Here is a 20,505-nt window from a genome sequence, read left to right as displayed (position 1 = left end):
TGTAATGGAATACTCCCCACCTGCCTGGCTGAGTGCAGCTCCAGCAATGCTAAGGCGCTTGACACCATGCAGCATGCTCAATTGGTTACACATCCACAAACAACCACTCAGTCCGCCATCAATGCTCAGTAGAAGCAGCATGTACTGTCTGCAAGATGCACCACAGAAATCACCAAAGATCCTCAGACAGCATCTTCCAAAACCACAGCCACTTCCATCTAGAAGGACAAGGGCAGCAAATATATAGGAACACCATCACCTGCATATTCTCCTCCAAGACACTCACCATCCTGGCTTGGAGATGTATTGCCATTCCTTCACTGTTGCTGGGACAAAATCCTGGAACTCCACCAATATGCCCACCACACCCCCCCAGCCCACCCCCACCATGGCCTTGTGGGTGTACCTATAGCACATCGCCTGCAACAGTTAAAGAAGACAGCTCACCATCATCTTCTTTAGGGCAACTAGGGATGGACGAGAAATGTTTGTCAGTCAATGATGCCTACATTGCACAAATGAAAGAGAAAAAGGGCAGATTGAACACAAGGGTCTCCACTAGTTCTGTAGAATGATACAGAATTGCTGACATGGATTGGCAGAATGGTGGACATGATCTATTTGGACTTTAGTAAGTCATTCGACAGTAAGACAGATTGGTTAGCAAGGGTAGGTTGCATGGAATACAGGGAGGGCTAGCCATTTGGATACAGAACTGGCTCAAAGGTAGGAAGCAGGGGGTTGTGGTGGAGGTTTTGTCTTTTAGGCTGGAAATCTGTGTCCAGTGGTGTGCCAGAAGGATTGGTGCTAGGACCACTGCTTTTGTCATTTATATACATGATTTAAACATAAACATAGGAGGTATTCTTAGCAAGTGTGTCGATGACACCAACATAGGTGATGTAGTAGACAGCAGAGGAGGTTACCTCAGGGTATAACAAGACATTGATCAGAAAGGCCAATAGGCTGAGGAGTGGCAGATGCAGTTTCATTTAGATAAGTGCGAGGTGCTACATTTTGAAAAGGCAAATCTGAGCAAGACTTATATATTTAATGATAAGGTCCTGGGGTGTGTTGCTGAACAAAGAGACCTTGGAGTGCAGTTCATAGCTCCTTGAAAGTAGAGTCACAGGTAGACAGGATGGTGAAGAAGATGTTTGGTATGCTTAGCACAGTGTGGATCTGGAGGAACACAGCAGGCCAGGCAGCATCAGAGGAGGAGGAAAGTTAACATTTTGGGGAGGACCCTTCTTCAGAAATGTGTCCCAACCTGAACGTCAACTTTCCTGCTCCTCTAATGCTGCCTGGCCTGCTGTGCTCCTCCAGCTCCACACTATAATATCTTTGACTCCAGCATCTGCAGTTCTTACTATCTGTTTGGTACGCTTGCCTTTATTGATCAATACATTGAATATCGAGTTGGGAGGTCATGTTGCAGCCGTACAGGACATTGGTTAGGCTACTTTTGGAATACTGCATTCATTTCTGGTCTCCCTGCTATAGGAAGGAAATGGTTCAGAAAAGATTTACAAGGATGTTGCCAGAGTTGGACGTTTGAGCTGTAGGGAGAGGCTGAATAGACTGGAGCTATTTTCCCTGGAGTGTCAACGCTATAAAAGTTTATAAGATCATGAGGGTCATAGATAAGGTAAATAGACAAGGTCTTTCCCACAGGTAGCAGGTTCTAAAACTATAGGTTTAAGGTAGGAGGGAAAAGATTTATAAAGGGATCTAAGGGGCAACTTTTTCACACAGAGTATGGTGCGTGTATGGAACAAGCTGCCAGAGGAAGTAATGGAAGCTGATACAATTACAACATTTAAAAGACACCCGAGTGGGTATTGAATAGGAAGGGTTTAGAGGGATATGGGCCAAATGCTGGCAAATGGGACTAGATTTATATAGGCTATCTGGTTGGCATGGACGGGTTGAACCAAAGGATCTGTTCCCATGCCGTAAGCTGTATGACTCAATGATTTTATGATATTACAGAGGCAAACAGATAACTAGTGAAAATAACAGGTAATACAATTATATTCTCTCCCTCACAGGCTTGAAAGAGTCAATACCAAACCACGCCTTTAAATGGAATCTGCTCTCCCAGATTTTGATTACAATGACTCCAATGTAAACACAGCCTTCCCTTTCCCTGAACAGTGAGCTCAATCGATTTGTCTGTCTTTCCAGCCGTTTCCCCAAAATTATGGATGAGTCATGAGGTACTATAAAACCTGGCTTTATGGGCCCACAGGGTAACTTTGATAGTAAAATAGAAAAGGTGTTTCTTATGGACCTGGGTACAGCATTGTTTGGTTATGAACTCTATCTGGACTGGAAGGTTGGTTTCAAGTCCCACCTACTCCAGAAGTGTATAAAAGCCTCCCTGAACAGGTTATTAGAAAAATAGGTTAAATAAAGAAAATTATTGTATGTATTGTATTTTTATTAATTTATTAAGCCTGTTGCCTGGTAAAAGCGGTACTTGTGTGCTGATTGTTGAAGTTAATCTCAGTACTCTTTATCTTAATAAACAATTTCAGCTCCAGTTAAAAAAAAGCTTATTAATATTGATGGCAATTAAATTTCATTTTATTGAATATGTATGCAAGAATATATGAACAGGACATGCAAGTTATTGAATACCTCAGTATGTGGTATAGGAATATATTAGTTTTATGTAATAAGTTAGAAAAAGCTAAAAGGTCATTAAAAACCACAAAACTCCAAGTAAATTTGTGTTGCATCAACGTTACAAAAGGTACCAAATTAATTTCCTGTCCAATGGCTTCTGGCATTTCTCCCATTTGGAAAGGCCTTGGACCAAAAGCATTGCCCATGTAAAAGGGCACTTGAGTCAGCTAACAATCTCTTATTTTCCTTTTAAGTAGCTTGTAAAGCAGTCCTGTAACTCGTTCCTCATTTGTTTTCTTCCTTGCCCATTGTTTCTGATTTGATTCAAGTGCTTCTTAACGTTACTTCATGAGTGTAAACTATGGCTGTGTATTTGTAATAGGCTTACTTCTTAGTCAGGTTTTAGTCTGAATCCCACTCTGAACTAGAACACAAGAATCAACACTGACATTCTAATGTGCTAAGGGTATGCTGCACAGCAGGAGCTGCAGACTTTCAGGTGAAATGTTAAACTGTGGCCCAATTTGCCTGCTCCAGAGCATATTAGAGTGCTGACATGGAGAGGGTAGGGGATTATCCTTGGTGTACTGGCCAATATTTATCCCTCAATCAACGTTACAAAAACAGATTATACCATCATCATGGCTGTGTTATGTCTCACAGTCATTACGTCTTCAAGCGACATGCTCATGATATGGTCTGTGTTTCATGGCATGCGACCTGAGGGAATAAAGATTACAGACTCCATCTTCCTCAGGATCATTTGAAGCACAGCAACCTACTAGGAGCAGAGATAATGGCCACTGCAGATGATGGAGATTCCGAGGTTACAAAGTGTGGAACTGGATGAACAGTCTAGGCCTGAAACTTCAGCTTTTATGCTCCAGAGAAGTTGCTTGGACTGCTGTGTTCATCCAGCTCCACACTTTGTTATCAAAGCTACTAGGAGCATACTGGTTTGCTGCAACTGAATAACCTAATAATAAACAAACTACTTAAAAGGAAAATAAGAGATTGTTAGCTGATTCGAGTGCCCTTTTACATGGGCAATTATGCGCCGAAGAAGGTATTAGGCGTACAGAATAGCCAACTGTAATAAACAGCTGCAGATTTTTCAATTACAGCTATCCACACTTAGTTTCTCATGTTATGAGAAATAACATAGGTATTGCCTCAGCAAGCAAAGATACCCTGCTTCAGGCAAAATCTACATTAATTATGGCAATGAATTTTGTGGAAACTGCTATACATAAAATTGACAATTGCATTTCCTACATTATAACAGTGACTACATTCAAAAAAATCTTCATGATCTCTGGAGAGCTTTGAAACGTCCAGTAGTTGAAAGCTGCATATAAATGCAACTTTTTCACTTTTATTTTCAACCATACTAAAAATGAGTAATTACAAAAAAACTGACTGTAGTCCAGTGAGATTTGAGTTTCTGTTTTTGATCTGATATTTGGGCCAACCAGTTGATAGCTTTTATGTTCACTAAATTTTATTTTTTCAGTAGATCTTATAAATCAACCAAAAATTCAAAACTTCTTATTACTTTCTATTTTTAAAAAGTCCTTAAACTTAATAAAAACAAAACCTTTTGATATCAAGTGACTGCAGATGACAAATGCCTTCTTGCTGTTTAGTTAGCAATTTTGTTGCTATGCTGCGATGCATAAATATTGAGTATAGAAATAGAACGAAGCATCTGTAACCAATTATTTGCACAACTGGTTTTGAACTGGTAGAGAAAGCATAAGTGATTTTTATTGCATGATCCAACCCTTCTGATATGACTCATTCAAATAGGCCACAATATCAATGGCAGTTGTTGCAAACAACTGTAGAAGAACATAACACATGATTCATATGAAAATAGGAAAAATCAATGTGCACCCAACAAAATGTGTTTACAACCATAGGACCAAAATTCCTTTAACACCAGTGAGAAAGGAAGAAGAAACAACTAATCAAGTGAAAGGATGTCAAACTTGGTCCAAACTAGTGGGTCTCATCATTTTCCAAGACAAGTGACTAGTGTTTGTAAGGGCACATCATAGCTTCAATTTTGCTGTGGTTCACCTGCTGGAAGCTGCTCCACTAAATCTGTCCTTGAGGCTCTTCCACGGCTAAGAGGAAATCAGTGTTGAAGGATTTTCAGCTCCAATGGGACTCCTAAATTTGACCCTCTAAGGTAATAAGTGCCTCTTCAGGCACAATTACTGTCCTAGTGGAAATGTGCAGAGAATTTCTGAGGCCTGCAGCAGGATTAATACCAACCTAGCTTTGACGGACGTGAACAAGAAAGGAATTTATAAAATTATATAAATTTACTTCATGGGGTAAAAAAGGCTCATCAGGAACATTGTTTCAAATCAAATCATGGCTAAAATATAAGAAACAGTAGATAATAAGGAGAGTCATAAAGCAGGAGAGATTGTTCGAGTCACAGAATTAAGACAGTGCAGGAGGAGACCATTCAGTCCATTGCGCCCTCACCAACTCTATTGTGTCATCCAGCTCTGTTACCTCATGCCAATCTCTTGCCTTTTCCCCAAATCCCTGGATACCATTACAATACCAAAAAAATCCAATTCCCTCATGAATGCCTGAATTGAACCTGCCACCACCACGTTTCCAGACAGTATCTTCCATGTCTTAAACACCACAGTCTTTATTCTCACATGCCCCTGGCTTCATTTGCACATCACTTTAAATCAACACCCTCTTGTTCTTCCTTCTTTTACAAGTGGAAATGGTTTCATCCCATTTACTCTATCCAGCCTGGTCATGGTTTTGAAAATGTCTATCAAATCTCTTCTCAGCCTTCTTTTCTGCAGGGAGAGCAGTCCCAACTTCTTCAGTCTATCTTCATAGCTGAAGATTTTCAAATCTGGAACTCTTCCAGTAAATTTCTTCTGTACTGTCTCCATTATTTCCTATAAAATGGTATCCACAACTGTACAAAATATTCCAGGTGAGGTCTTCCAGGCTTATACGAGTTCAACATCACCTCCTTGCTCTTGTACTCTATGAGCCTATCAATAAATCTAAGAAGACAGTATGCTTTATCAACTGGTTTCTCTCCCTGCGCTGCCATCTTCAATGATCTGTACACCAGATGAGACACAGAGAGATTTAGGGAGTTATCAGATTCAGTTACCAAAGCAGCAATTCCAATTGACTAGAGGCCTGTGGGGAGATGTTGGGGACTGTAAGGCCAAAGGAGAACACAAAGGTAGGGACACGAAAGAGAATTTTAAAAACCATGTTTCCCAACTAGAAGCTCAGTGAGTACGGGGCTCATGGTTGAATAGGATTTGGTGCAAGTTAGAACACAAGTGAAAAAAATAGCCTTCAGTCCAACCATGCCGAACATAATCCCAAACGAAATTAGTCCTGCGTGCCTGCTTCTGGCCCATATCCCTCCAAACCTTTTCTATTCACATATCCATCCAAATGTCTTTTAAATGTTGTAGTTGTACCCGCTTCCTCAGAAAGTTGCTTCCACTCGTGGACCACCCTCTGAGTAAAAATATTTGCCTCTTACATCTTTTCTAAATCTCTCTCCTCTCACCTTATAAATGTGCCCCTTAATCTTGAAATTCCCCGTCTTACTACTATGAACTGTATCTATACCTCTTGGTATTATTCTGTCAAGAATAATCTCAAGGTTGTAGAGGACAGGGAGACTAGCAATGTTTCTGTTGGAATAGACGAATCTAGACATAATAAAGTTACGCAGAAGGTTTTTAGCAACAGATGAACAGTGACAGGGATGGAGTCAGGGAAGTTTTGTGGGTGGAAACATGTGGTCCCAGTGATGATGCAGATATATGGTAGAAGCTCATTTTGGGGCCAAATGTAACTCCTGAAGTTGAAAACAGTTTGCTTCCATCTCAAATTGTTGCCAGGAAATGGATTGAATCGAAGGAAATGGAACTTGCAAAGGAATGGTCCTCCAAGAAAATTCAAAGTTGTACTCAGATGTTGTGCTGGAGAGTCTTGCAGGGGTTCGATAGAATCATAGAATTCCCACAGCATGGAACGATGCCCCACTATGCCCAGCAAATCTGCACCAACCCTCCGAAGACCATCTCACCCAGACCCACTTCCCACCCTATTCCCATTACCCCACATTTACGGTGGCTAACCCACCTAGCCTGCACATCCCGGGACAATACATGCAATTTAGTACAGTAAGTCCACCAAAACTGCACATCTTTGGACTGTGGGAGGAAACCAGAACACCTGGAGGAAACTCATGCAAACATGGGGAGAATGTGCAAACCCAACTCACACCAAGGCTGGAATTGAGCCTGGGTTCCTAGCACTATGGGGCATTTGTGTTAACCATCAAGCCAGATTTCTATGGAAGGATGAGTTAAATGAATCAAATGGTTACCAGCATCGATCCCTCGTTCAACAACACAAAAACAGATTGGTCTTTTGCCTTATTGTTGTGCCTGTGGAAGCGTAATAGTTAAATCAGCAATCACAGGAGGAATTTAATGTTTCTCTTCCCCTCTGCCCTGCCCCTCGGCACATTTGGAGTTGGCACCAGAGGGCTTTCTGATCAGTAAGGTATGTACTGGATAGAAATCACGTCGCTTTCCCACTCCCTCCAATCAACTCTGAGAATCTGAGGGGAGACCACTTGGAAATCAATTGGCAACCAATCAGCAGTGTGTAAGGGACTTATCATCCATGGAGGTCACCCAGCAATCCCTGTTGAGTTTACTTGTAGCCTTCCATTCTGGAGAGCTGCCAGGCAACAGCTCCCTAATGTAAGATTTCTTTCAGGCTAGGGCCTCGTACGCACCCAGTGAAGGTTCTCTGAGTTTTTCTTTCTATGCCTGTAGAGAAGCGCCAGACTGCAACTGTCCTGATGTTTGCATCAATGAACCAACAGTGTGTGGTGGCATTCATACAGGGCACACAATTTAGGCGTCTGTCTCTTGGGAGTACACCTAACATTCCAGCAGTGTAGTTGTGCCACACAGTCAGGTTTTACACAAAAGTAATCAAACTACTGCGCAGAGTTCAAAGCAGCTTAATACGTGGAATGGATGAAGCAACAGATGTTAATAGCATGGTTAATAACATAAGTATTATTATGTTATTAAATGGCACCAGGAATAGTTTCTTTGAACACTTTTCACTGTACTCCTGTATCCCTGTACTTGAGTATCTGTGGCAATAAAATCTAATTCTATTAGCTCTAAGCTCTCATGGCACTCTTGCTTATAATATTTAAAAGAATCAATGATTTTATTAGCCATCAATACAAACTGCTCTCACAGAAACGTGAGCAAACTGGTCAGCATATTTGACAAATGTAACTCTCAAATGAAACCCTCAAAATTTGAGAAAGCAATGTTTGATGAAGATTTGTTAAAATTAAATGATAAAAGTAATTTTTTAAAAATTAAAATATAATCTTTTAAGCTGGCGGCGAGCTCTTTCTCTCTGGTGTAAATCTGCGCAACATAATGGAGGAGAGGCAGCTGCATTTATAACTTGGTATGAAAATAACAAAATCTCAGGGGTACATCAATAAAATTTCCTACTCCTTAAAAAGAATTCAGCTTTAGAGTCTGCAATTACAGGAAAACAGACAGGTGCAGATTTTTCCACTACTAGGCAGTTGTCATACCAGGCCAGACAGCAATTGTACAAGAAGAGCCAATGGATTTCCCATCATAGCAGACTCTGGGGGAATTGTCCAGGAAATTGAAGATTCCAATTGGCAATACCTCTATCGTAAGAACTCTCCAAAATCTCCACTTTAATCAGAAATTCAAAGGGTTTTGATGGAATTAATTTTCAGGAGAAGTTAACTAATTGCGTAGCTCCTGAATAACTGATCCCATTATGTACCTCGCACCCATCCAACTACAATCCCAGACCCTGACCTGACACACAGCCCCACAGTGGAGCAGACCACATTTCTCCTGATCTGCCTCAAACTGCCTTTTCTCATTGATGGAATTAGCGCACTATTCCTGCTGCCATGGCGAGCCCAACATATCCCTTTCCCCAACAGACCCGACTCACCTACTCATCTCTCCCCCATTCAATTTGACCTGTCTCAATGGGCCAAAACCTCCCCAAGACATGGTACCTACTTCCCCAGCAAACCTCATTTCTCCCACCCGTCCTGGCATACCCTAAATGCAGCAACATTTACTTGGCTACTTGTCATCTTGCACACTTGGCATTCTACCCTCTTCTCACTTGATATCCTACCCATTTGGCATTCTATCTTTACTCAGCTGGCATTCTATCCAGCTGGCACCTTATTTACCATTCTACCCTAGCCCCTACCCACCCTACCCTCAATGCACCCTACATATTGCACTTACTCAAATGGCCTCGCCATTTGACAGCAGATGTCCAAATGGCTGTCTGTGATTCAGAAACTTTCAATTCCAGAAAAAGGCAGCCAATAGTTGTGAAAAGTGGGGGTGATTTGCCTTCGTGCATCAGTTGTACACTATGAAAGGACTGCCAGAATGGAAGTGCAGTTCCAGATTTCTGAAGGACCCCTGATTGGAATCTCCTCTCAGAAGTGTGGAGCTCCCTTGTTTCATGAAGGAAAGGCCAAATTGGCAATCTGAGTGAAATCTGATCTACAGTGTACAAAACCTCTTTGTAATTCGCCTAGGGTGACAGCATAAACAAAATTGCATTATGTAACTATCTTGCAAGATTTTACTTCCTGGAGCTACTTAGTGTTTCTGTATGTTGTGTGCTGTTACTCTGTAATAGGGTGACCAGATTTTCTAATGTCAAAACTGGGATACAATGAAATGCCTTGGGAAGGTGGGGCTCTGTGATGGTTTTAACATGTCTGGTGACCAATGGTGGTGACTTGGGGAGGGGCAATAGGCAGGGAGAGATCTTATGATCACATTTCCCAAAAATGGTGAAAATTGGGACATTTGAACTATCTTGGAAAATTGTTGAGACAGTTGGACATTGAATGAAAACCCAGGACTGTTCTTGCAAAATCAGGTCACCTTATAGGCATATTCAATGGTCAATTTTCTTTTCAGTACCAATACAGAGGTTATAGATTCATGAAAGCTTTATACAGGCTGCGTATCCAAGTGAATAACCAATCTGAATATCTGTGCACAGCTAGTTAAGTAGCATAGAAAGTGAGTTGCTGGCCTTGATATCTTGACAGCTTTGGTCTGCATTTCATCTCCCCTGTCTTAAGTGTTATTCCACCAATTGGAACATACAGTACATACACCTCATATTTTTTCACAGGTATTCGGTGAATATTTTGCATGGGGGTGATAAACACTTCTATTTATATTCCCACACTTCCTATCTGGACAAGCAGAGTGCTGTTTTACCAAGGACTGTGCTGTGCGCAAGTTAAGAATGAAGTGGTTTTCATCTGGCAGGTTTTAAATTAGGCACAGTATTTTTATGTTGAGAAATAGATCTGCAGCCTATTTTGTTACCCGTGTAGAAGAGGCTTCTTCGTTAGGTGTGCCTGAGTAATAGGTCTGAGAGGCAGCTTAAGCCAGGATTGACAAATACAGGCAGACATCATTATCATTACAAACGAGTTTTTCCCACCACTGAGGTTAAACTGACTCACTTTTGGTTGTTAGGCTTATCCCTTAGGGGTGGAGACAGGAGTAGCTGAATGAGCAATTTTGCAGGTGCTGGACCTTTCACCTTCTAGGCTTTGTCCTCAAGTGGTCAACAGATAAACATGACATTTTCATGACACCTGATAGTGATCAAACAACATCTCCCCTGATGACTGATGGGATGCCTTCCAGCACGTTTAATTCCTGATCCTCTTTCCTTCATTAAGGTGTTTCCTAGATATGAACCCTGCTGTTTCAGCATTGTACATAAAACCAAATCCCTCTCCTCACAGTAATTTTGGTGAATTTTCACTGGATGTTCCCCTCTCACATATAAGGCAATGCCCATTATAAATCTTCCTTTATTTTCCCCTTCCCATGTCAGTCCATTGAGCTAGATAAATTTTTGAACAGTAAAGGAATTAAGGGTTATGGTGAGCAGGCAAGTAAGTGGAGCTGAGTCTCAAAAAGATCAACCAAGACCTTATTAAATGGCGGGGCAGGCTCGAGGGGCTGGATGGCCTACTCCTGTTCCTAGTTCTTATGTTCTTATATTCTCTGCAGTCCTGCCACATCCAGTTATGCATGGTAGTGAACAGATACACATCTAAAAAAAGGGGAAAAACACCACAAAATACTCCCATCCTCAATAACGGTAAAACTCAGCACATAGTGCAAAAGACGAGGCTGAAGCATTTGCATCCATCCTCAGGCAGTAATCCCCAGCATCAGAGATGCCAGTCTTCAGCCAACTTCATTCATTCCACTTGATAACAAGAAACTGTTGAAACTATTGGATAATGCAAAGGCTATGGGCACTGAGAACATTCTACCAACAACAATGAAGACCAGTGAACTATCTGCATCCCTTGCCAAGCACTTCCAGAGCAGCTGCAAAATTGCTCATTCAGCTACTCCTGTCTCCACCCTTAAGGGATAAGCCTAACAACCAAAAGTGATCAGTTTAACCTCAGTGGTGGGAAAAACTCGTTTGTAATGATAATGATGTCTGCCTGTATTTGTCAATCCTGGCTTAATCCTTGCGTCCACCTGATAGAAATTTCCCAGGTATGCTTTGTCAACAAACATCAGGACAAATCTGACCAGTAAGAAATTAAGAAACAGGAGCAGTAGTAGGCTATTTGGTCCCTTAAGCCTGTCCCACTATTCAACAAGATTAAAGCTGATCTGCCCCAGGCCTCAACTCCTCTTTAGTGCCAGATTGACATAGCCATCAACTTCCCAATATTTAAAAAACCTATTTACCTCCTCTTTAAATACTTTCAGTGACCGAGTTTACACAAACTTCTGGGTAGAGACTTTCCAACAACCATCTGGAAGAAAGATGAAATCTCAGCTTTCAGTGGTTGTGCCCTTATTTTGTAACAATGTCTCCTAATTCAAGATGCCCCCACTAGCAGAAACATCTTCTTAATTTTTACGCTGTCAAACCCCCTCAGAATCTTGTATATTTCAATGAGATCACCCTTCATTCATTTAAACTTGAATGAATAAAGGCTGAATCTGTTTAGCCATTCTTGATAAATCTACCCCTTCATTTCAGGAACTAGCCTCCAATACCAATATGTCATTTTTTAAAGAATACAGGGACCCAAACTATTCACAGTACCCCATTGTGTCCTCGTCAATATCCTACATAGTTGTAATAAGATTTCCCCGTTTTAAAACATCACATCCAAAGCACTAGTTTCCAAACATCCATGTATCTTCTTATTTGCTGCACCCAAATGCTGCTATTTTGTGTTTCTTTCACCAGAACACACAAATCCCTCCACTGTACTTTCTTACAGTTCCATTTAAATAACAGTCTGCCTTTTGATTCTTCCTACCAAAATGCATGGCTTCACACTTTCACACACTAAACTCTATCGCCAAGTTTTTATCCAGTCATTCAAGCTAACTATAACCCCTTGCAGATTCCTTTATATCCTCATCACAAAATGTGTTCCCACCTATATTTGTATAGACAGTAAATGTGGATACATTACACTCTGACACCTCTTCCATGTCATTCATATACGAAGCAAATAATTGAAGCAATAAGACTAATCCTTGCCTGCTATGGCTTCCCAATCTAAAAAAAATTAATCCTGACTTTGTCTTCACTGCATGTTAATGCATTACTTTCAATACCATAAGCTCCTATCTTGTGTGATAGACTTATTGAAAGCCCTCTGAAAACCCAAAGCCACTATACGTGCCAGTACTGTTTTATTTAGATTAGGTTAGATTAGATTCCCTACAGTGTGGAAACAGGCCCTTCGGCCCAACAAGTCCACACCACCCCTTACAGCATCCCACCCAGACCCATCCCCCTATAACCCACACACCCCTGAACATTACGGGCAATTTAGCATGGCCGATCCACCTAGCCTGCACATCTTTGGACTGTGAGAGGAAACCCACGCAGACACAGGGAGAATGGGCAAACTCCACACAGACAGTCACTCAAGGCTGGAATTGAACCCAGGTCCCTGGCACTGTGAGGCTGCAGTGCTAACCACTGAGCCACCATACTTAGTTTGTTATATTCTCTGAGAATTCTAGCACATTTGTCAAAATGATTTATTTTTCAGAAAACCACATTAACTTGTTTAATTGTGTTGTCTTCCTGCTATTTCTTCCTGAATATTGGATTCCAAAAGGTAGAACTGCCATAGGCCCAAGGGAATGCTCTTTCATTACAGAAAAGTGCATGGTGGCGGGTTGAACTTGAGGGTCATTACATGTTAGGTAAGGGATGAAGATGAGAAAGTTAGACCTCCATTGACAAACTTACTTAATTGATACAGGAATTGAACCCACTTGTTGGCATCACTCTGCTACCTCTGCAGTCACTTCCCTTGAAGCTGGGTAACATTTCTACCCTTAGTCCCATTAGTTTGACAATACTACGCCTCCTGTGATAGAAACTGATACAAGATCTTTCCTCTTTCAGATATTTTCAGCATCCTTCACTGTGGAGACCAGCACAAAATGTTAGCCTAAATTACCTACCACTTCCCAATTATCAGTTCCCCAGTTACATCCTCCAAGGGCCCTATGTTAATTTTAGCTTTTCTCTTTTGATATACTAGTAGAGGCATTTGAATTGTTAAAATATTTTTGTTTATAAAATTAGCCAATTTTCTCTCTCTTTATTAAGTTTTGTGTCATCACTGCTGGTTCCTGAAAAAATCTCAATTGTCTCCCACTGGCTTACCATTAGTTTTCATCAATTTGTATCTTAGGTATTGACTGGATATTCTCTCTGTCTACCTTTGTTCACCCCGGTGCTTCATAGTTCTCATGGAGTCCTTTTTAACTGCAATATTTTTTTGGCTGCCAATCACACCCTATCATCTACTCTCAATCATTGGAAAAGGAACAAAAGGTGTTATCAACCTATCAAGCAGCTCTTAAGGAATAATCTGTTTTCTGATGCTCAGTTTGCATTTTACTCAGACCTATTGGTTCTTGATGTCACTCCACATTTGATTTAAACATTGGCAACAGACCTGTGCTCCAGAGTGGAGTGTAACTGCCCCTGGTTATCAAAGCAACATTTGACTGTGTATCATGTTCTCCAAGTAAAGCTGGAGTCAATAGGAATTGGGATAATCTCTCCTCTGGTTGGAGAGCAGAGAGGAAGATGGTTGTGGGTGAAGGAGGTCAGTCATCTCCAGTCCAGGGCATCTGTGCAGTAGTTCCTCGGGGTAGTGTCCTGGGCCTAACCATCTTCAGCTGCTTCACTGACCTTCCCTCCATCATAAAATCAGAAGCAAGGATATTCACTGATGATTGCACAATGGTCAGCATCATCATGACTCCTCAGCTACTAAAACAGCCGGTGTATAGATGCAGCCATCCCATATCCAGGCTTTGGCTGGATGTAGCAGGTAACATTCACACCTCAAGTACCAGGCAATGACTAACTCTAACCATTATTGAATTCCTCTAATATCAACATCCTGGGGGATATAATTGACTAAAAAATAAGTTGAACTACATCTGCCTTAGAAATGCTGTGGCTACAAAAGAAGTTGAGACACTGGGGATTCTTTGACTGTCCAAAGCCTATCCACAGGCAATAAGGCACAAGTCAGGACTGCTCTTTATTTGCCTCAGCGTGCTGCTATGTGTTTCGGTTGCCAGAAGGAATTGACAAGTAGTGATGAGGGGCCATCTCGTAGGAACACTACTCAACATACACAAGGCACCTCCTAAGGGTGTACTCTGTCCCATCTCTCCTGCATTTTCACTCATTGCATTTAAAATACTAAAAGCCCTTCCTACTCCCACCTGCCTGCCTCTGGTAAGTGTATTATTCACCCCATAGCATTATATTCAATTGACTTAATTAATTCTTTTAAAATTGACAGGTGAGTTGTCAATTTCAGCACACAGTGGAGGTCCCCAGGATTAGATAAGAAAAGCAACTACTCTTCTGCATCTATTTTAACGTCTTAAGACTGGAGTGTGCACTGCTTCCCAAGTTTTGCATTATCCTCCAGTTTAGAAGTTGTGTGCAAACTGTGATGAACATAACCTTCACGAGGACATAGACAGGCTGGTAGATTGGGTGGACAGGTGGCGGATAAAATCTAATGCAGAGAACAGTGAAGTGATTTATTTCATTGGGAAGAACAAAAAGGTTTTAAAATATAAGTAAAAATGACAGATGCACCCCCTTTAGAAATATGGAGTCAAAAGGACCTTGGGTAGATGTGAAAACATCATTGAAGGTGATGGGTAGGTTGAGAAATCAGTTAAAGAATGCAGTATGCTGGCATTCATTAAGCGATATCGATAATAGTAAAGGAAGTTATATTGAGCATCAATAAAACAACAGTTCAGGCACAACAAGACTATAGCATCCAATTCTGGACAACCACATTTTAGATCAGACAAAAGGCATTAACAAGCATATAGAGGAAAAATAAAACCTTATGAAATATGGAGTTCAGTCTAGTAAGTAGATTCAGGACAACAGCCCCACTTTTCTGGAGAGTTGAGAGAAATAAATAGATGCGCCCTGACCAGAGAGAAGTAATCAGGGAGAAACTGCCATTGACAAAAGTAGACCAAGTGGTCAGACAATCATTAAACATTTGTGATCTACTTCACACAAACATTAGCCTCTTTACATTATGGTTCTAAAGAGGCTAAATTTTCAAAATTCCTTTCTTCTCCTCACTTTAATTCAGCAGCAGAATACTATGGCTCCTCTCAGTGGGCACATGATAGAAACACCAATACACATCTGACCATTTGTTCCTTCATGCTTATAACTTTGAAAGTTTCCTTCTAGCTCTTGCTCACCCAAAAGGAAGCTCATGAATTCACTACTTGATGTGAAGCCGTTTTGTGGCTTTGGAGTCCTGCAACGTGCAGACGATCAGAAGCCAAGGAGTTGTTTACAAATGAAACTGATTGGTTCTCAGTTAACAGGCCAGGTTGAAAATGGAAACAAGACACACACACACACGACGATTGAACACAAAGGGACTAAGTGGCATCATTCCAACATCCGAATCAGGAATAAAAGGACCACTGAGATGAATTTCCAATTATTCTTTACCTTTGCCAACAGTCTATCTTCCCCAATTGTCACTGTCTATATGGGCTTTAAAGGGGATTAGAAATTCATTACATTGGCATTTAACACTTCTGCTCATATCTATTTTTTAAGCTAATTACTTATACTGAATGATAATTATTTATCATAAATACCTAAACCCTCTTGGTCTGAAAGTCAGATAGAGCATCCTAATTTACCTTTCAAAAGAAACAAACAACATTTGTTACAATTCTAGAAATAGCAGGGCTCAATTTGCAGAACACTACCCCAGTGGGTCATAGCACGAGAAACTAAAGATTGCAGAAATGCACAGATCTGGTGTTCTTGTTCACAAAAAGGGCTGATTACCATTCATCAAGTTCATCTAATTATAAAAGCATTCAATAAGTAGACAGAGAAATTTGATGTCAGAATCTAAAATAAAGCATTTAATTGCACGTTTGTAGACAAGTCATTTAACAGTGAAATTGGGTCACACCTTCTCACATGTGGAACGGCAAACACCTAGAATTCTCTGCTACCAAGTAACTGTTGATACTGAGTAAACTTGAACTGTCAAGACTAAAATTGATAAATTATTGTTAGGTATAAAATATCAGGGGATATGGACAGCAGGAAACAAGGAGTTGAGGTACTGATTAGCAGCAAGACAGAGGGAATAAAAATTGAGGTCAAATACCTCACCTTTCTACATTAATGATGAGTTTTAGTTTCTGAATCGGACATACATATTAACATTTTAGAGCTAAAACAAAGTACTAAATATTATGAAAACAGGATAATTCTTAGCCTCCAACATGTGTACCCCTCCCAGAGTGAAGTGAAACTATTACATTCAAAAACCCACATATAGAAACCAAAGACAGGATACTTAATGTTGAAATTCCAAGAAACACACTGGAAACCAGACAGATAATGCATCAAATATTTAATGCAATGTTTTCCTCAAATAAAAGAGTGAAAAACTGTCTACAAGACATACTTTATTAAAGACCTTAATTGTTCAAAACTACCTTCTAAATAGTTGCTTTCTTGGATTTAAGGCTAAATAGTTCACAATTCGACATGTATTTTCACTAAAAAAAGTCACTACTTATCAAGTGCAACAAAATTACAATGACTGTTTTAAGCTTAAAATCGGTTACAGAAATCAATTACATGCATACAATAACTGTTTTTCCAATTATAGTGACGTACTAAGGATGGTCTTCCTTAAATCCAGCACAATTTACAGAAATGATTGAGAACACAGTTTCCTTCACTGGTGAGAACTACAATTATAGACCTGTTGACATAAACAGCTAATATTTAAAAAACACTTACACATCCAGTTAACTCGGAATCAGGCACTGGCACTTATACTAGTTTGTATCATTCCAAACGTATACCAAACCATTTATATTCATCTTCTGTAGAATAATTCTTCCTTGATTATAATTCCCTCAATTGTGGCTGACTGCCTTTAACCTTCTCTACACTATTTTGTACTATCTAACCTCTTCCAATTTCTCAATGTCACCATTTACTAGTTTCTTTTTAAATACAGTGTGTAACTTTCTCTCATGTTACTTTTGAATATTTGAGCCATCTTGATTTCAGGTGGTGCATCCAAATTTCAATATGTGCTATGCTAATACCATAGTGAATACGTATGGTATAAGAATGAGCAAAGCCCTCACATGAAAAAGGGCTTGCAAAAGCAAAGTACATTCAACTGGCAAGCAGGATGCCAAACTCATTGCAAAGGTACTTTTTTTTGATGAAATTCATACATCACTGAGAGTAGATGAGAAAGCCCATGTCAGATATCAGAGTCTGCACTGAAAAAGACATTGAAAGGAATGCAACGAAATGATATTTATAGTTTCTTCTGAGCATTTCCTTCCAAAACATCTTAAAAAAGGTGTGTAATACTATGGATGTGGTCAATAAATCCAAGGATCTCATTAAACCATAAGAAAAAAAATTGAAATAAGATTGTTCTAAGCTTTCACATCGCTCTCACAGCAGCAAATCCAAAGATAAAAAACTCAGAAGAGCTTAACTATTTACATGTTATGTCTAAACTATATATCCTGATCCAAATAAGATTCAAATGATATTTAAAGATACCAAAGCTGTCTGTTAAATTCATATGTAGGCATGTGTACTTGATCATGTCTACATTGTTGCTGTGATCCTCTGGACTATATATATTTAAGAAAAAAAAATACATACATTCTAAAAAGTAGCTGATGCCCTTTAACTGCACAAATTGAATAATGTGCATGGAGCTGAAGGCACAGGCTTATTCTACTATTATTATTTTTACTAAATACTACACAGTAGTCAACAATGAAAGTTTCTTTAAAAGAAACAACAGATATTTGCCACGAGCTAGCAAATTTCTCTATACAAATCTATTAGGACTGCCTAACTGACAGTGGGGGTCACAGGTAAAAGTTCCCAAAACAAGAAGTCAGAAGACAGGCATTCTCGACTGGACAGCTTTTCCCTTCAAAATGCGTTTAACCTGCAAAAGAAAGGAAAAAAGTGATAGTTAGTGATTGCAGACTTCAATTAGTACTAATACTTTATTTTAAAAGTTTTTTTTAAAATTCTTTGCCATTGTTTCTTGTGTACAAAATAAATTTCCAAGTTGCATCCACTATCATCATTCTAGACGTTGCTTTTGTTAAGTTTATAGGTTGCCTTGCCTCACCCACCTCTTCTCCTCTTGCACCATCGGGCACCAGATGCACTGGTTGTTCATTCTCTAGGTTTCTGGCACTCGGATCAGCTCCCTTTCTCATCAGAAGCCGGACAGTGTCTACCTGACTAACTCGGTCTTGCATGCCAGCTGCGACATGAAGAGCGGTGTTGCCATTATACGCCTGCAGGATGAACAAAAGTTAAAAACAAAAGTACTAACTTTGGAAATTTCCTACAACATAGGCACCCCACATAAACCTCTTCCTTTTAAGCACTGATGTATTAAGTTTACAAATTGGCCTTGTTTTCACATCAAGATAACATGAATGTTAAGAAGTTATAAAAAGTCCAACAGGTGATATGCATTTGCATTGTTACAATTTCAAACTGCCAGGATATTTAGCAAAGATCAATGATAGATAACTCTCTCTCTCAAAATGCACAAAATACTGTGCTCATGACAAAAAAAACCATTTCAGTGAATGAATGGTTTACAAATGTCTCTGTTGCATCTCACCTTAGCATTTACAACATTAAGGCTGGTTGGTTGGTCAAGAAAGAAACGGAGAATGTCAACATTTGCTTCCTCGGCAGCCAAATGCAAAGCTGTACGGCCACTCTTTCGGTCCTAGAGAACATTGACACATTGGTTAGAACATGGGACAGGCCATCTCAGATTTGTTTACAATGGAAGCTAATAATTTAGTCTTTGCCAATTGAATTTAAGTATCCTCAACCACGTAATGATCGTTGCTCTTCCAAGTGGTCTGATCACTGATCACCTCAAGAGTTGAACTCACCCGAGTTTCAATAGATGCACCCATCTGTAAAAGGGTCTTAATTGTTTCTAATAAGTTCTTGTTTTTGATGGACAGTTCCTGCACTTCGACAGATAGACGTTGATGAGCTTTGTTCTGAAGCTCATGCAGCACACGATTCTGGGCTTGGACAGCACAGTGTAAAGCTGTCATACCTAAATCACAGAATGAAAAGGTTCAAAATTAGTAATAAGTTCACCTTAAAAAAAATACACATACAAATTATTGACAGCAGCCCTATTTCACTTCACTTTCTTTCCCAATTAAACTTTAAAAAAAAAATTGAGCACACACAGGAGTTTCTCTCAAAACAGATGAATCTCCAGGTGCACAAGAGACAGTATCCAGTGAAGGGGCACCTCTGTCTGAAATCACTTCTGTTCATGAGTAATTTGGAGATGGGATTAGTGGTATAAATAAAGAGATAAAAGGTCAGGTATCCTTCATCTGTATATGTTTGAAAACCAAAAAAAAGGGTCTTTTGAAAAGTGGGCCCAAAACAGATCTGTACACATACTGACTTTGGGCCCTTTGTAAAAATCTTCATTTGGATATTAAAATAATGATTTTTATTCAAAGTCCTGAACTGAGCAAATCTACAGGTTTTTCTTCCTGCAGAGAGCACATATGGAGCCAGACTAAATGCACCCCAAACCACAAATATTCTTTAATCCCAATTTACCCAGTGTTCAGGGATGTGTAGATCAGGTGAATGGGTCTACGTGGGATGCTCTGAGGGTCAGTGTGGACTTGTTGGGCCAGAAGGGCCTGTTCCCACACTGTAGGGATTCTATCTATCTTAAAAACCAGTCTGTCCCTAGGTGTTTTGATACAGGATTCCTGACCGATAGTAATTAAAAAAAAAACTTACCATCAAAGTTGGTAACTTCAAGGTTGAGATGCTGACAACTTCGTGCCAAGCCCTTTTCAATGGCCTGCATAGAAGCATTAAATAAGATTTTATAAATAAATGATAGGCAATTAACAAAGTGTCACATATATATGTGTTAATTTATTCCAATATCTCAGTTGAAATTAAGTAATTTTAATGAATTTATAAAACATTGAAAGAAGATGACTTGCATTTAAAACCACTAACATATAAGTAACCTGCACAGCTCTCTAGCTGTAAGAAAAGGGCACAGAGTCAAAAAAGATAGACAGGAATGGA

General features: G+C 39.9%; 1 protein-coding gene across 4 annotated transcripts in view; it reads right to left on the bottom strand.

The window, feature by feature from the left end:
* Nucleotides 1-16,293: 16,293 nt before the first annotated feature.
* nfkbiz (nuclear factor of kappa light polypeptide gene enhancer in B-cells inhibitor, zeta) overlaps nt 16,294-20,505 on the bottom strand; it is a 29,152-nt gene continuing 24,940 nt past the window's right edge. For 3 of the 4 annotated variants that reach the window (XM_048541080.2, XM_048541081.2, XM_048541079.2), the window contains exons 8-12: nt 20,206-20,269; nt 19,317-19,489; nt 19,034-19,144; nt 18,531-18,698; nt 16,295-18,337 (exon numbers count right to left, since the gene is read on the bottom strand). In XM_048541080.2, the coding sequence (XP_048397037.1) occupies nt 18,284-18,337; nt 18,531-18,698; nt 19,034-19,144; nt 19,317-19,489; nt 20,206-20,269 (570 nt within the window). In that variant the 3' untranslated portion in view covers nt 16,295-18,283. Of the gene's footprint in view, nt 18,338-18,530; nt 18,699-19,033; nt 19,145-19,316; nt 19,490-20,205; nt 20,270-20,505 lie in introns of all 4 variants that reach the window. The other variant, XM_048541078.2, reaches the window with a different exon arrangement.

The sequence above is a fragment of the Stegostoma tigrinum genome, chromosome 12 (genome assembly GCF_030684315.1).
Source record: "Stegostoma tigrinum isolate sSteTig4 chromosome 12, sSteTig4.hap1, whole genome shotgun sequence".
NCBI lineage: Eukaryota > Metazoa > Chordata > Chondrichthyes > Orectolobiformes > Stegostomatidae > Stegostoma > Stegostoma tigrinum.
Note: the sequence above shows the minus strand (reverse complement) of the source record. Positions and strands in the feature narration are given on the sequence as shown.